Raw genomic sequence first — 17,491 nt, 5'->3', positions numbered from 1 at the left:
GATATCCCTGCTTCAGCACAGGTGGTGCAGTCAAAGAGTTAGCAACTGATTAAGTCACCTGTGCTGAAGCAGGGATATCTAAGCTACTGATTGGCCCTGGAAATGGTTAATTCAGAAGCCAGTGCATGCTACTTTCCGTTATTTAATATCCATGTGCCTGTATGTACAATTAGTTTGAAAGCGCTTCGGTGGCAGCACTGTGTCGTCCTGCAATCACGTAAACAGCGCTATGTACAAAATGATTTCGTCTTCCACACGCATGAATACAGAAAAGGAACTGTCTTTTTAACAGTGACATTCTTAATGCCACATAAATGTTTAGAGTCAGTTCTGTGACATGTGGTTTATCTTACTGTCAGATTTCCAAAACATTCTCTGCAATTGTGCTCTTACAAAATAAGGCTTAAGATAAATGGATATAAAGATCCTTCTGTCTATCATGATTACATTCCTGCATTTCAGAAAAGAACCTTGATTTGTTTTAACACTCTTCGATCAATGGCTAAAGAATGGTATTTTTAAGATTACCTTTTGCCTGAAAGCACACTTTACTGCTTTCAGCTGGGCCACTTCCTAAAGGCTTAGACCAAGTCACTTTTTATAAATATAGGCAGGTACTTAATAATAATAATATTAATAATACTGTCTTTCCTTCCTTTTTCAGGTTCCCATATGGATGTGCACTCTTTAGTGTTTGGGACAGTATGTTGTACTACACGTACTGTACTTGTGCTTTCAGTTTGGTTTTGGAGCCCTCCCTGACTGTGAAACTCCACATGTTCGAAGCACCTCTTCCCTCTCTCTCTCTGTTATTTACCAGGAAATACGGTACCGAAATAATGACAGGAACGTCAAAAGCGCGGCACGCAGAAGCCCGTACTACACCATGTTAGTAAAGTGGGAGTGTGACTGTAAAACGATGTATACTTTAACGTGCAGCACTACCTAAAAAGAATAGGAGATAGAAACAATTTATACCATCAACTTGCCAAAAACTGTTTCCAAACTTGGAAGTTTCCAGGAGTAAGATAAGTATAAAACATTAACCCCCTCACTGCCAAACTGAATCTCAATGCATTACACAGCCCCTGTACCTACCACACATAGTGTAGCGTGTATTATCTCCGTATCTACATTTCCTAGAAAGATCTATAATCATTTTTGCAGAATGGCTCAGAGCTAAGACATCATGTGACTACACATGATGCTTCTCACTGCACATTCGCACCCAAGTTGCTGTAAGACCTGTTCTAAAGGACAGCACCCTGACCCACACACGAGGTACTGTACGTAGGCTATTGATTTGAAGGTATAGAAGTAACAATACGGAATTGCAGTCTGAGTCACATGAAAAACGTCCGGTTCTACACTGTTTGAATAGGTGATAAGGTAATACAGCAAACTGGAAACACACTTGTTGGGGTTTCTCATAATCCCACCTAAATCAGGCCTCATTGTGCCCTTTTCCATCACAGTCAGTAACATGACAATCCATCCAGTTCCCCAAGCCGCTGTGTAGGTTTGTTGACCCTTCTTTCTTGTTATTACCTCACCTAACTGTACTATTGCTAAATCTTGCTGCTTCTTTCGCTGCAATATTGCTGAAATACGACCCTTTTCATTTCGCTAGTACTAAAATGCCAACGCATGATCTCCCGCCTGGACTACTGCAACCTTCTCCTTACTGGCCTCACCACCTCGCAGCTTCCTACTGCGAAGATCACCTCACTCTCCTCTCTCTGCCTTTCTCGTCCTGAAAACGCTTTGCTGGCTCCCTATTGAACTCCACATTCGCTACACAATGATCGTTCTCTCTGCCACGGCTCTCCACTCCCCTGCCCTTCTTTATATCTAGAACCCAACTCTCTTACTAAGCTCTGCTGGGACCTGTCTTCTCTCTGCCCCTTGTGTCCCTTGTCCGCTCCCACATACAACCCTTCTCACATGTTGCACGCTCTCTCATAATCTTCGCCGAGAACCTTCTCTCTCTAACTTCAAAACTCATCTGAAAACTCACCTATTCAGCAAAGCATTTGAATCGTCCTGGATGACAACTGCTCCGTAAAGGATAGTCTGTATGTTCTTATACCAGCTCTAACCATTGCACTCAAATGTACTCCTACTGTTTCTGTTAGACTAGGGGGGGCGCAATCATTTTACCCTAGACCCACCCCGTCTGCTCTCCCCCCCTCCTTGCGTCCTCCCTCCTTACCTTGGCTCCAGCGGTCTGGCGTCACGTTGCCATGGTGACGCAGCGTCACGTGACGCAGCGTCTCCAGAAGCCGTCTGAGCCCAGGGACATGAAGTTTACAGAGGCCTTCGCCGCTCCCCCGGCATTTAATTTAAATGCCTTCGGGAAGCACGCGGGGCCTCTACACGCCACACCCCACCCCCCCCCCCCCTGCAGAGAATGTTGCACCCCCCAGTTTGCGCACCCGTGCTAGACTTTTTTGTCTTAATGCACTTATCTTATCTGTACTCTTATCTTCCCTATACGGTATTTCTATTGCAGTGTTAGATATAGTGTAAAATATATATGTATATCATCTACACCTAAAAATAAATATATATGTATATCATCTACACCTAAAAATAAATCTATATGTATATCATCTACACCTAGAAATAAATCTATATGTATATCATCTACACCTAAAAATAAATATATAAGTATATCATCTATACCTGAAAATAAATATATATGTGTATATCATCTACACCTAAAAATAAATATATATGTATATCATCTACACCTAAAAATAAATCTATATGTATATCATCTACACCTAAAAATAAATATATATGTATATCATCTACACCTAAAAATAAATCTATATGTATATCATCTACACCTAAAAAATAAAACTTACATTTTTTTAATTTATTGTTTTGTATGTTCAGATATTCATGTATTCATATAGTAGACTCAAATATTGAACACCCATAAATTATATTCTATATTTGTCTTTAATATTCTACTGCACTTATAGCACTTTATTCATATTATAACATATTGATTATATATTGCGCTGATTTATTTCTGTACTATATATATATATATATATATATATATATATATATATATATATATATATATATATATATACATACACACACACAAAGAAATATATATATACTGTATATATATATATATATATATATATATATATATATATATATATATACACGCAATCTAGTATTTGGTTAAAAAAATTCAAGTGTCCAGCTTATGTCCACAAGAAGTATATGCTGGGTCTTGAATGAACGCTGATGCGTTCTGTGTCACCTTCAGGCCCAGAGGAGACATATACAGTGTCCATTCCGGCCCTATAGCTGATCAATACAATCAGAACTTTCTGCCACATTTTGCAGACGCATGATGAAAGGGGCTAGAAAACGTTTTCGGGACTGCTTGAAGTTTAAGACCTGGAATAAATGCCGCAGAAAGAAATCTGTCTTCACGCCTTTACACCACAAGAAGTGCATAAAGAATGCATTAGGCAACTGAAATCAATAAATAACTTTATAGGGATTCTTTCTATTTACCACCTATTGGTTTTACTGTTCCCCACATGCGGGACGGGGCGCATCGACGGCCCCGTGTAACTCAATCCACCGCATTTGCACACTTGTAAAAAAAAAAAAAAAAAAAACTCCGGATTAGGAATGTACCAAAACTAGAAAAACTTCAGTAAAAAGCATTTCCTCGTTCAAAAAGGCAACTAGAAGATTGGGACATCAAACATTTCATGTGTTTGCTGCCGGAGGGGTGAGCAAAGCATTGCAATGCGTTACTGAGCCCCTTGGACAGGGAAACGGTTGATTAAAATGTTTGCAAATTTGTTTTTAGGGTAAATTTTTACCATATTCTGGTTACCTTTTAAAGCTGCAGACCAAGCAATATGATACATGTGTTTGTTTGTTTGTTTAATATATCAGTTCTGTACTATGAGGAAATACTTGTAGCAATGTTTTTTTATTAAACAACTCTGAATTACATTTTTAACGTATTAAAATGCAACAAGCATTTTTCATTAGAATGTTTCAAACCACTGAATATATAGGCATCAAACCTACCTATTTCTATGTAAGGAAATGATAAGACTATTTTATTGTTGGTCAGTTCCCAAAAACTGTAGACACTATAAGAAGATTCCGCCTCCAAAAGACAGACAAGAGTGACAGTGCATCTGAAAACTGATTGAAAACACAACGCCAAAAAATGATAGATTTTGAAATAAGAGATTCGGGACTTGGCGCCTGGAACACCTTATGTGTTACAATGCAATGCCGGTAAAGGAAACAGGGCATTTATTATTGTGAATAAAATTAATTAGGGGGAATGGATGCAACATTTATTTTAAGCATCTGTCCCTCTAAACCTGGGGTGTCCAACTCCACTCCTCAAGGGCCACTAACAGGCCAGGTTTTCTGAATATCCCTGCTTTAGCACAGGTGGCTCAGTCGAAGAACTGAAGAGGGATTGGGGGATAGGAGAGAGAGTGTTATTTTAACTCTGGAAATTATAATCAAAGATTGCTGGTACCCCCCAAATTATATTTTATCCTCTTTTTCCCCTCAGTGTGCGTGTGTGTAATTTTTTTTATATATACTGTATATATATATATATATATATATATATATATATATATATATATATAAATAAAATGTGACGTATAATTCCAAGGCTTTTATGGGTCCTTCGGTTCCCTGCTGTATAACTTGTATGTTTTATTTTACTGTCGAAGACTGAGCTACTGATTGAGTCACCTGTGCTGGAGCTGGGACTGATTGAGCCACCTGTGCTGAAGCAGGGATACCCAGAAAACCTCGCCCTGTAGGCGGCCGTGAGGACTGGAGTTGACCACTCCTGCTCTAAACAAAAAATAAAAGAATCACAGTATTGCTACTGTTTTAGGCTATTTTGATCACTGATATTAGGCATTTTAGTGCTTGATGAGTCCTATGTGCACTGCTAAATGGGTCCTACGTGCACTGCTAAATGGGTCCTACGTGCACTGCTAAATGGATCCTACGTGCACTGCTAAATGGATCCTACGTGCACTGCTAAATGGATCCTATGTGCACTGCTAAATTGATCCTACGTGCACAGCTAAATGGGTCCTACGTGCACTGCTAAATGGGTCCTACGTGCACTGCTAAATGGGTCCTACGTGCACTGCCAAATGGATCCTACGTGCACAGCTAAATTGATCCTACGTGCACAGCTAAATGAATTAACATTATCTTTATCCAAGGTACAGAGCAAACATACTATGTATATAACTAGAGATTTCGCATTATTAAGGCTAAGTAATAGGATTTAAGGGCAGCATTATACATATATTTAAGGAAAGCACCTAAGAAAAATAAGAGAAATACAATACCAATGTATTGATTAGCTGTCTTGTTTGCACGTCAATAACTGTTTTGCATTAGCTAAGCTGATCACATTGCAGCAAGGATTCATTTATATAATGGGTCACTGAATTTGCTTGGTTAGTACTGAAGGGCCATTGGAGTAAGTACAAATATATTTATTACATTTATTGCTAGACACCAGGAATCTGAAGGCTCAACCTTTCGTAGGTCAGCAGGCGCATTGTGATGCATTGCAGCCGCCTCTGCCACTGACCAGTCACTGGGTAAAGGTGCGGTCAGCGGGGATGCTTCCTCATGTACCTACAGTATCTGCATAACACTACTAACGGGACATGCAGCTCAGAATACATTCTTCTGTCACCAGTGTGGGACTCAGTGTCCGGTGATGTTAAGAAATGGTTTGGTGACAGAAGCCCTTTATAATGTAAAGCACTAGATTTGTTCTTATAAACGAGAGGTAACGCTCAAGGCACTCACTACTTTACTGGTAACATAAGTGTATAAATAAATAAATACACATTAACTGCCCAAAGCTTGCGAGCGTGGAAACAGTGGAACTACCTAATGATTGTAGTGGCTTTAAAAAAGTAATGGTAATCTGCCCGATTATAAATGAATAAATCTTACATTTGTTAGATATTGTATGTATATCTTTATTTATATAGCGCCATTAATGTCCACAGCGTCACAGCAGTAACACACGTGACATAATAATATAAATAACAAATAACGCATAATCGGAAGGAGCGCTTTAGACATAAGTCACATTTAGGAAAAGGAGTCAGTGCGAAGAGCTTACAATCTAATTAATAGGAAAGCTTTTTGGACTGTACTGTATATTAGAAAAAAAATCAAAATACAGTATAATTATGCTACAAAACAGAAAGGGTCAATCCTCCTTTCATCCCTGGATATTAAAATATAAAGTGGACCAGTTACCCCCTCTTCTATTCTGTCCAAAGCGTCAGTCTCTGGCCTGAAATCCTCATTGAAGTACAATTACCCACCTTGGTGTGTAAATGAAATAAGGATCGCTATTCTATATTTCAAAATAAAAAAAATTCAACTGCTGGAACTATCCCCAAATTGCAGCCCTGGCAAAGAACCCAGTTTCCTTTTCTTTACAGAAAGTTAACCTGATACTGGCCCTTCCGCGTCTCAGCGCTGGCCAGGTCTGCAACATATTGCTACGTACAGAATAAAGAGGCTTCCAACTCAATCACTGCAGTTGCTTTTTCTATTGCGTGTGTGTTTACAATGAGCCTCGTCTCCATTGCTGATGGAGCCTGACTGTCATTTCAAAGCAAAGCAACATAAGCCTCGGTCTGGGGCAGAGATTCATGTTACGTTTCTATCGGGTTTACAAACAGGCAATTTATAGCATGTGTGCTATCTGACGATAAGGATGTCTCAGTGCCCTTTTTTCTTTGCCACTTTCACTTTTTTTTTTTTACAAAGAAAACTATTTGCTGATATGTGTCACAGACTGGAGAGAGAACGTCCATGAAAAAAAAGTAATGAATAACCCTTTTTATGGTTAGGGAAAAACTGTATTCACCGCATCCGCATGTCTCACTTAATACAGACATTAAAACAACAAAAACACATAGCAAGGAATGTTCCACTATATATTTGTTCCCCATGTTGTTTATCTGGATTGGGGGTTTTGTGAAGTGTCAGGATGAATTTGGCACTCCAGGCTAGCAGATTTCTTTATATATATTAGTATTTACACAACGTTTCCAAGCTCAAGCCTTTCCTTATACGCAAAATAGCTTTTGCGCTGATTTTAAACTTCCCAACATATACAGAAGTCAAACTTGTGTGTGAACATCCGTACAATAGCAAACATCACAGGAGAACACGCATGCTCAACATCTACGTACACGCGTGCTCAAAATCTCGTGCACGCGTGCTCAGAATCTACGTACACGCGTGCTCAAAATCTCGTACACGCGTGCTCAGAATCTACGTACACGCGTGCTCAGAATCTACGTACACGCATGCAATTCTTTATTATTAATTCATCTTATTGCAAAAAAACAAAACAAAAAAGAATGGTCTTTCGCCTCTAAGGCAGGGGTGGGTAACTCCAGTCCTCAAGGGCCACTAACAGGTCAGGTTTTCAGGGTATTCCTGCTTCAGCACAGTTGGCTCAATCAGTGATTCAGTCTTAGACTGAGCCACTGATTGACCCACCTTTGGTTCAGCATGGATATCATGAAAACCTGACCTGTTGGGGAGCCTTGGGGACTGGAGTTGCTCACCCCTGCTCTAAGTGGTAGATCCTCAGATCTAATTAGGTAACGGACCTTATTTTCCTCCTTATTAACGAGTATCCTCAAGGCTAATGATATGCAGCAGTAAGGTCCGTTAGCAAAACGACCAAAGTAACATTACCTGGAAGAACGGGATTACCTTAGCCCACAAAATACACAGCGCATGCGCATTAGGAAGGAACGTTACTAGGGAACGTCAGTATACTATACTAGTTAGAATATTATATATGTAAAAAAAATTATAATGGCTTTTACCAAAAAAAAAAGCCTGAACTGTGTGTAATTACATAGTTTGGTTACTTCTGTCTCCTTGAAAATAATTTCCTTATACAGTATGTATATTCATTCTGGTAAACTCAGACTTCATACCATAAATTATACGTACAATAGTAGGCCAAATAAACATATCTAGCGTTTAATTACGCTAGTAAACAACATAGTATACAAAATTTAAAGCCAGAAAGAGGGTTTGCGAAGGGGATAGGAGAGATCGTGTTATTTTAACTCTGGAAATTATAATCAAAGATTGCTGTCCTCCAACCCCCCCAATTTTTTTAAATTTTATCCTCTTTTTTTCCCCTAAGTATGTATATATATATATATATATATATATTTATATAAATATATATATATATATATATACACATATACAAAATTAATTGTGACGTATGATTCCAAGACTCTTCTGGGTCCTTTGGTTCCCTACTGTATAACTTGTATGTTTTATTTTACTGTACAAAACTCATAAAAAAATTGTTTATACAAAAAACAACATTTAGTTAATCCCTTTAAAAAATATATATATATATATATATATTAATTTGTTGCTGTTTTCAGCTTTTTTATGTTCCACTATATATCTGTTAGTATAACACATATCATGAAAGGGTTAATTCCTATACAATCTATTCCTATGGTTACCACTCAAGCCCTTCCTTTTCCACTTGTAGGTTATTGTAGAAATAACACAATGCTCCTCCGGGTTTAGAAGTGAGTAAGGGCGGCTTTCTGCAGGCGCTAAATATCGGAGCGTTATTAGCACAACGTTAACAGTCCCGGAGGTCTGGGGGTCTCCGTTGGTAGGTAAAGTGCTCATTACCATACCATTTGCATATGAAGAAGCCAAACTGTCCGTTACAATTCAAGGTTCCCGTATTTCTAAGGGAAATGGGTGAACAGCATAGCCTTAAGCAGCTTTGGGGATATACGTTACGGATATGAGTACGCTAAAATGAGGCAACGTAACCTTAAAAGAAATGAGCGATCTTCTGAGGATCTGCCGTTAAGTTTGAAAAACATACATTGCATTCATGGGCCCTATAGTACACAAGACAAAGTGACAGTGAGGATTATTCTAATAATGGTACTATTGGTATAGTGCAGGGGTTACGTGACAGAGCTATCAACATTAACCCCTCTAATGCCAAAGCAGCATAACACGCGGTGTGTTGCAGGGGTCTACAACACTTATTGTAGCGCTAGAAACATCTTGAATAACAGAGTAAATCAACATGACAAAAAACTAGAAATCACAGTCAGTTGAGTTACAATATTAATTAAATTTGCTTTTAGCGTACTCCTGAGAAACGGGCCAGAACAATCCCAAAGGTTTACAGTCAATTATTAGCATTATTCTTTCAGTAGAGGTTCCAGGGCATCTTCTGATAAAGTCACAGAAACTGCTGTTTAGTTTTAGGCACTAAAAGATCTGTGCATCGCTTCCCTGCTGGTCTGATAAAGGGTTTCATAAACATGCAATAACTGTATATAGGGTATATACTTAATAAAAAAAATACAATGAAAGAGTTACAATCCACATTTGACTGAAACCCCTTGCAAATGATTTCAGCATTGAAGATAAAGTGATATATTATAAAGTCATTGTTAGGCAAGACCAGCGGTGGCAACTCCAGTCCTCAAGGGTCACCAACAGGCCAGGCTTTCAGGATATGACAGAAGGTGCAGTCGAAGACTGTGCCACCTGTGCTGAAGCAGCGAAATTCTGAAAACCTGACCTGTTGGTGGCCCTTGAGGACTGGCGTTACCCACCCCTGTGCTATACTCATAGAATTCGAGTGACAGACATATATATATAGAGAGAGAGAGCTTTGCATATTCCTTCAGCAGATAAGGCGGCAAAATGAATATTTGAAACATCGTTACAGTATACTGCTACATCATGAAGCAAGCAATACAACCCCACACAATGTCAATCATTATGTAAATTGTACACTACAAACAAGGTGCAAAATATTCTGCTAGCTTCTATAATGCTTAATAAACCTTTCCCTGCAAATCCTTGTATTTACCGCGAGAAAAAACGGTGCTAACTTTTTAATATGCTAAAAAAAAATAAAACATCAAGTGTTATAGCTTAACTGGAAAGGAAAGAGTCACTGATAAAAACATAAAAAGGTTTGATAAAAGAGTGAAACAAGCAATGTTTTCATATTTCATATTTTGTGGTATTATTCTGGTATCATCTGCTGACAAAACAATCTCTGAACTGATGTCGGTTTTCACCTTGCCACAAAAACAAAAAAAAAACAAGTTCGTACAAGTAATGTTAAATGCAATTTCATCACGTTCAGCGTTTCACTCTGGTAACTTTCTAACAAATAACTAATACGGGGGGAAAAGTAGCACAGTATCATTCAAATGCTTGTGTAAATAGAAATGTACACAGGGAAACAGGCAGGCAAGCAAATGTGAGACTGCCTGACTGTTAAGAAAAAACAAAAGCAAATTGTTATTACAAGCCTAATTACCTAATGATTGATATGTATACCAGAAGTATAAGAAAGTGAATAGAGAGAACTTGGAACGCTTCCAGAGGCAGTTTTTTTTTTATTTGGATTTATATGCAGTTTGGTATTGAATATAAACGAATATATTAACCAGAACCTTTTGAACGTCTGTTTTCTGCATAGAGAGGGTACAAGTTATATCATGGCAGGGAGGATTCTGGGACACACAAAAAATCTCAAACCAACTTTTAAGCTGAGCAGGCAGCTGGAGAGAACATTCAGAAGCAGTTTGTTGAAGAGACGTTTCAGCATTGGCACCTCAACTTAAAGAGTTACAAAATCAAACAATAATAAGTACAACTACTTTCAATTGTCTATACATTTTTTGTCATGGAATCTTATTGGAAACCACCAATAAATGCAGCTTCTTCCAAGTGCAACACTTCTGATTTCCATTTATCTACCAATAAACAAAGATATGTCGTTGGGTGCCTTATAAGTTACAGGGCAGCAGCGTGGGCAGGTATATTACACAAACTTAGCATAGCAGACCTGGAAATGGGTTATGTGTTGGGACTCTTAAATAATATATTCATTAAGAAGTAGAAGCTTTATGGGGTTGCACTATAGAGATGCTCTATATTTAGGGGGTAATTCTATGTTATCCAAAGTGCTTAATCACATCTATGGGAGTTTCTTTGGACAATTTGGAATCCTCGCCCTAGTAGTAATGACCCGGTTATCAACTTATTGTCCCTTTATCTCATTATGCCTCCATCACGTAAGATGATAGACATAGTGAGCCTCATAGGATCTGTGAGATTGTACACATACTGTAGTGGTGACTGACTCAGAGTACAATATCTAGAAATCATTCCCTTTGTGCGTATATTCTTTATTAAAATTGTATTTTATGGCAGGCTGCGTTAAAAGGAAACTACAATAAAAAAAATAATATGACAATCCTAAATACGTGATTGAGTACTCGGTAATGTTCAACTTCTTTCTAGGAACCTGACCCACAGTATACAATTAACATGTACCCACAGAAGAAATAGGGCAAACCTAACATTACATAGAGACACAGCTCAGCTGTCTAACACATATGTTTCAAACATCTGTTCAACATGTGGCTTACATGTTTAAACTCCGGTGAGGTAATCTTAGGGCTTTTATTCTCCGCAGGTAAATATAATAAGCAATGTTCGTAGGTTACATGTATTAATGGATGTAATGCGTAAAATGCACAAAGATGTTTAGAGTAAGAAAGATAATGACAAAGTGATCGTTAATAAAGTTCAAAGCACATAGCCAAAACCTAGTTCTGATGGAGGATGAGTGAGATTCCAGCTGAAGGGGATGTAAAAAATGTACATTCTCTCTCACACTCTCAATATATATATATAAAGATACATATACATATACACATACACATATATATATACACAGATATATATTATATATACTGTATATATATATATATATATATACACACACACACACACACACACACAAACACATATATTATATATATATATATATATATATATATATATATATATACGGTATATATATATATGCATATGAGAGAGAAAATAAGAACAGCCAGAAATATAAATAATTTTAGGGATATACATTATTAAGACAAACCATTATTGAGTTACTCCACATTGACAATAAAGTGTATTTATAAAACTGAAGTTATGCAGTCGGCATAATTAAGTTTTACATATACAATGCTCATTACGATGACAGGATTTTGACAGTTTTCTTGTATTTTAATCATGCGTTTAACAGCTAGAGGATACACAAAACAATGGAAACAAAACCAAACAAATTCACTGACTTACATATCATGTTTTCTAAGGAACCACAGATGTGTTTCTGTTGTATTATACAAAACTAGTGTGGGATTTAAAAAATTCTGACTGTTTACTAAACTGCTGACTATCCCAATTTATAATTTGGACACAGTAAACTGACTTAAATATTTGAACCCATAAAATAAATGGGACACGTGGTATTTGAATTAAGATTTGATCACTTAATCTGTACGAGAGGTTGTGATCAAGGCATGATTAAATAAGAACGAAAAAGGTAAATGCCATGAATTATACTATGTGACAGGGTATCTTTCACCAACACTTGAAAATCTTTAGAAACCAATGATAAACAATGTCTAAAGATTGTTTTCAAGGCAGACGAAAGCACCTGGGATTAAACATTAGTAATATTTCTTACAGATCGAATATTCAATATGTTCTAGGGGCAAGTAGATTGTATATGGCGCTTTTAAATCCTGTATAACACATCAAGTGAAACATCCAGGCAAATGTATAACCATCTATTATCAACTACTTTCCTACCACCTAGAGAATGAACGAAGTGTAGACACAGGGCAGGTCACAGGTAATGGTGTTTCTATTACCATGCAGGAACATGAAAATGACTATTCTATAGAAATAACACTGCATATGTAGCCACGCTACATATTCTATTAGAATGTAATCATTTCTATAGACCGTTTTAGTAAGAGTACCACAAGCTGCCATGAATCCCTACTTCTGGGCTGGGACTAGAAGTTTGCACTGCATAATGTACATTACTTATATCTGACATCCCAGGCTCCATTCACTAGCCGGCGATCTAATTTACTCTAAGCAAAGACATAGAAGCTAAGTGCTTATTCCTTTTTTAAAAGAATAATTTAGGATGGCGATGCTCAACTCCAGTACCCAGACTCCCCAACAGGTCAGGTTTAAAAGGATATCTCAGCTTCAGCACAGGTGGCTCAATCAGTGGCTCAGTCTTTGACTGAGCCACTGACTGAGCTACCTGTGCTGAAGCAGGGATATCTTTAAAACCTGACCTGTTGGTGGCCCTTGAGAACTGGCGTGGAGCACCACTGATTTAGGAGAACAGGATATCATGGTGAACAGGTAAATCATCTTTGCAGAAAAAAAAAAGAATAGCAAACTGATCAGAGAGCTGGGACATTGCACAACGTGGAATAGTGATTTTGCAGAGATTTGCTTACAGGAAAATGATTTCTGATTTAGCCATTGTTGCCATAACCCCAAAATAAATTCAGTGGGTGTCTGCAATGACTTATGTATTACAGCAGCTAAGTGTATTTCTCCCTTCCCAATGGGGGCTTACTTTATCCTCCTGCTTTTGTTATCTACGGGCCATCCAACTGCTAATGCTGTGCCCATTTGCGCCAATTGTGATGTAGAAAAACAATGATTGCCGCCAAGGACTAAGCTCGCTCGTCACTTCACTATAACCCCTTCCGTGCTGGAGAAGAAAGCGACGCATTGTAGCTGGTTAAAGGTGCCACACTCCTTCAATGGAACTTCTTCCGAGCATACGCTGCGTATAAGTCATTCCGCAGACAGCAAAAGGAAAATGTGACAGTGTTATGACTGTGGCGTTACATTAAAATAACTGTAATGTACTTCATGAAATGCAGCTTGTCTTCAAAAAACATTGGCTGAACTAGGGCTGGGCAAGAGCAAAACAGTGCCCACGATCGATAATGATATGGAGAAATGTATCGTGATAACGACATTGATCGTGATAAATATCAATTGAATAGGAAGCATAGGAAAGAACACTAAACAAAGAATAGAAAAACAACGGAAGACGTTCATAACTGAACTACTTCAAAGCATTTTTTCATAATAAATGTTAAAAATGATGTGCAAGGTATTTTGTCTTAGCATTGGTTACATATGTAAATGTATTAAAATAAACGACATTGGAAAATAAATAATATACCCAATCCTATACAACAGAATGGGGGTAAGGGGGAAAATTAGGGGAATGGGAGAAACACGGGGCACAGCGATCCTGGAGGTAAGGGGAAATGCTGCTAAGCGCAGGGAAGGGGGGCTTCCACAATCCCGGGTTCCCTGGCATCTCTCTCTTTCCTGCGTCCCAAACTACAATTCACCATCTGTCTGTAAAACATCAGTGACTCCCGTTTCTGATAGCAATACCACAATATCCAACAGATTCAATATCGACTTATCGTCATTTCTTATTATGCCGACATTACTATCATATCGGTAGATTGGCCAACTGTAGGCTTACTTAACTTGTTATATTTTTGCTCTATGGCTTTTTTACATGGGCTAATATTTTTAAAGAAGTTGTCATTTCACACTTTCGAAAATGATGTGTTTCTGGGTGAAAGCAGAAGGAAAAGGAAGGACAGATCTGTCAGTGCGTTGATTTCAATATTTCCGTACAATACTTATACTAAAACAAAACTCAATACTACCCTTTAGTTTCCTAATGTTCTTCAGATACTCTGTAAACTATGTCCCTGATTACACAAGAAATAAATAACACAGACTACAGTATTAAATGAATGAGCAGAGAAGTTGAATCATGTACCACAACTAAGATTGCATAGTACTTTAGCTATACAAAATATTGACTGCCATGTGTGTAACACTCTAGTACAGTGAAAGTTAGCACTGAATATGGAAGTTACTCTATTCTTTAAAAAAGTTCTAAAACTTTGTACACACTATGCACTTATTTGAGGATGCAATGCAGAATACATACCCTGGACATATAGGCGCATGTGTGAGCTGCTAGACAGCGCACTTAACAGGACATTTCATTTGACAAACATTTGACTTGATAGGAACAGAGGTGTTACAATTAACAGGAAGGTGGCGTTGAAAAAGTTAAGTTAAATGGCAATGGACTGCAATTTAAAAACGATGGTAGCAAGGATTTTTCAAAGATTGGGCTCTGGTTTAAAAATTACTCTTATTTTGGGCAGTTATTTCTTTTTCTTGTATGTTTATTGTTCTTGTAAGTAGGAAATAATTGAATACATAGTATATATGATCATTTCACCAATAAAAGGGAACCTCGTTTGCCTCCTAAATATCTTTTTCCTATATAGATCTGACATTGTACACAGTATTACGCAGTGAATTTAAAAGGCACAGTGAGACCATACCTATGAAACGCTAAGAGGAAGACAGTGTGACTCTACTGTACCAAGGAACTGGCACTAAAATTCAAGCACTTCCAATTGTTTTTAATGTGTCTTTTCTAAGCCTTCTCTTTGCCTCCATACAAAACAGAAGTCAAACTCTGATCAAACTTACAATGTATTTTCAAATAATCTGAATAACCTAGCAATTATATCACATGTAGAACTGGTGTAACATATCATTCATAAAAACGTGCTATTATATGTCACTTAACAGATATTAAGCACATGAAAAATATGCGGTGGGAAAACAGTAACAATCTCTATTACTTCGACATTTATAACTGCAAAAAAATAGTGGTGGCAAATGAATAAAATACAATCAGTAAAGAGATATCCAAACTGACCTTTGGACATTGGAAAAAAGTCTAAAATGTAGGATTCGCCGGTCACTCTACTTGCAGACATTTGGTTCAGGGATATAAATAAAAGAGATTGTCCTTTTGTTTCTGAGGATAACCACATTTTGCCTAAAATGCCAACAACTACCTGGAGCCGTTCTCCAAAATGCTATGAATTCTTTGAGGCTGGTAAGTGTATATGGGTCTGGGTGATGTGTGGATGGATCTGGCCGCTTCAATAAGTTTGCAGCGTCATTTTCTGTGGCATATTATTTGTAAAGAGGAATGCTAAAAGCATCACTGCAATTCTGGCTCATCAGAAAAGCAGAAGAATGAATATAATTCTTCCTGCATTCATTCTGAAAACTCGGTGTAAACTTCTATCAAGGACAAGCCCATCCTAATACTACATTCAATCCTATACTTTCAAGTACAATCATCCTATCCAAATAATACTCATTTTCAGTAGAAACAGGTTTCTGTTTCAAATAGAAAAGGCTAGTTTATTGTATTATTAAGTGTGTTTTGCATATTTTCAAAATGTTTAAAATCAGGAAAAACTGGTTTGGAAATGAACTATTCTCTGTAGTTTGTAGCTTTTGGAAGATATTCTGCAAATTGTTATCACGCATATCGATGATTATTAACATGTGCTTATTTCTCTATAGTCAGAGCATATCTCAATGGAAAACTTGGATTTCTTTTTTTAGAAGATTAATATTTGCTTAAACACACGTTTCTGAATGAGTAGGAAAGCTTCACCATTGCAGAACTTTAACACATAATATATATATATATATATATATATATATATAGATATATATAGATAGAGATAGATAGATAGATAGATAGATAGATAGATAGATAGATAGATAGATAGATAGATAGATAGATAGATCTCAGTATCAAATAAATAACATGCATGTTTCAAAGTGGGGCAAACAGAATTTACACGTTGACACCAATCTGCATTACAAGGAAATTATATTATGTAAAAGAAAACACCAAGAATTCCCTTTGAGAAGGAGGCAAATGAATCCACTGAAGCCTGGCACATCCTCTTATTGCAAGACAACGAGACAACGAGGCAGCAGCAGCAGCCTGATCATAGCCAGGGACATGGCCACTGAGAAGACCTCAGCCCAGGGTCCCAAGCACTGGAGATCCATCCTCAGCAAGGAAAGGGATCCCCTGCAATGTGATCCCATGCAAATCCCACACACCGGGCATGGCTCTTGGCGGATCCTCTTGGCAGAGCAAGCACTATTTGCACGTTAATATACGGGATTTACATGAAACAAAAGCAACAACCAAACTCCACTCACCTTTCAAACTCCTGCGGTAAGTCAGGGTCAGTGAGCATGCTGGAGGAGCACAGGTCCCTTTGTCACAGCAGTCTCCTCTGATGCCACCAAGTGAACCTGTCAAGTGAGTCCAAACCTAACCCGATTGGTATTCTCTCTCTCATAGACACACACACACACACACACATACACACACACACACTCACTCACACACACACACACACACACAGAGCTAGGAATCCTTGACCAGATTCTTAAAGGGACAGCCTGTTTGGAAGACTCCCCCCACCAGATGATGAGGGGCTTGCTGCACGCTCACTGACTGCCCTGCGATCCTATTAATCCCTGCCCTGCGATCCTATTAATCCCTGCCCTGCGATCCTATTAATCCCTGCCCTGCCACCCAGATCCTAGAGATGCT

General features: G+C 37.9%; 1 protein-coding gene across 14 annotated transcripts in view; it reads right to left on the bottom strand.

Annotated features, from left to right (window-relative positions):
* The window catches only part of SOX5 (SRY-box transcription factor 5), a 913,923-nt gene that overhangs the window by 238,702 nt on the left and 657,730 nt on the right, over positions 1–17,491 (bottom strand). For 12 of the 14 annotated variants that reach the window (XM_075602877.1, XM_075602886.1, XM_075602879.1 and 9 more), the window contains exon 1: positions 17,092–17,485. The exons of 1 other annotated variant lie outside the window; for it this stretch is intronic. In XM_075602877.1, coding sequence (XP_075458992.1) covers positions 17,092–17,129 — 38 coding nt within the window. In that variant the 5' untranslated portion in view covers positions 17,130–17,485. Of the gene's footprint in view, positions 1–17,091; positions 17,486–17,491 lie in introns of those variants that run through there. One more of the 14 variants, XM_075602892.1, reaches the window with a different exon arrangement.

Source organism: Ascaphus truei, chromosome 5 (genome assembly GCF_040206685.1).
Source record: "Ascaphus truei isolate aAscTru1 chromosome 5, aAscTru1.hap1, whole genome shotgun sequence".
Classification (NCBI taxonomy): Eukaryota; Metazoa; Chordata; class Amphibia; order Anura; family Ascaphidae; genus Ascaphus; species Ascaphus truei.
This window is presented reverse-complemented; position numbering and strand designations above follow the sequence as displayed.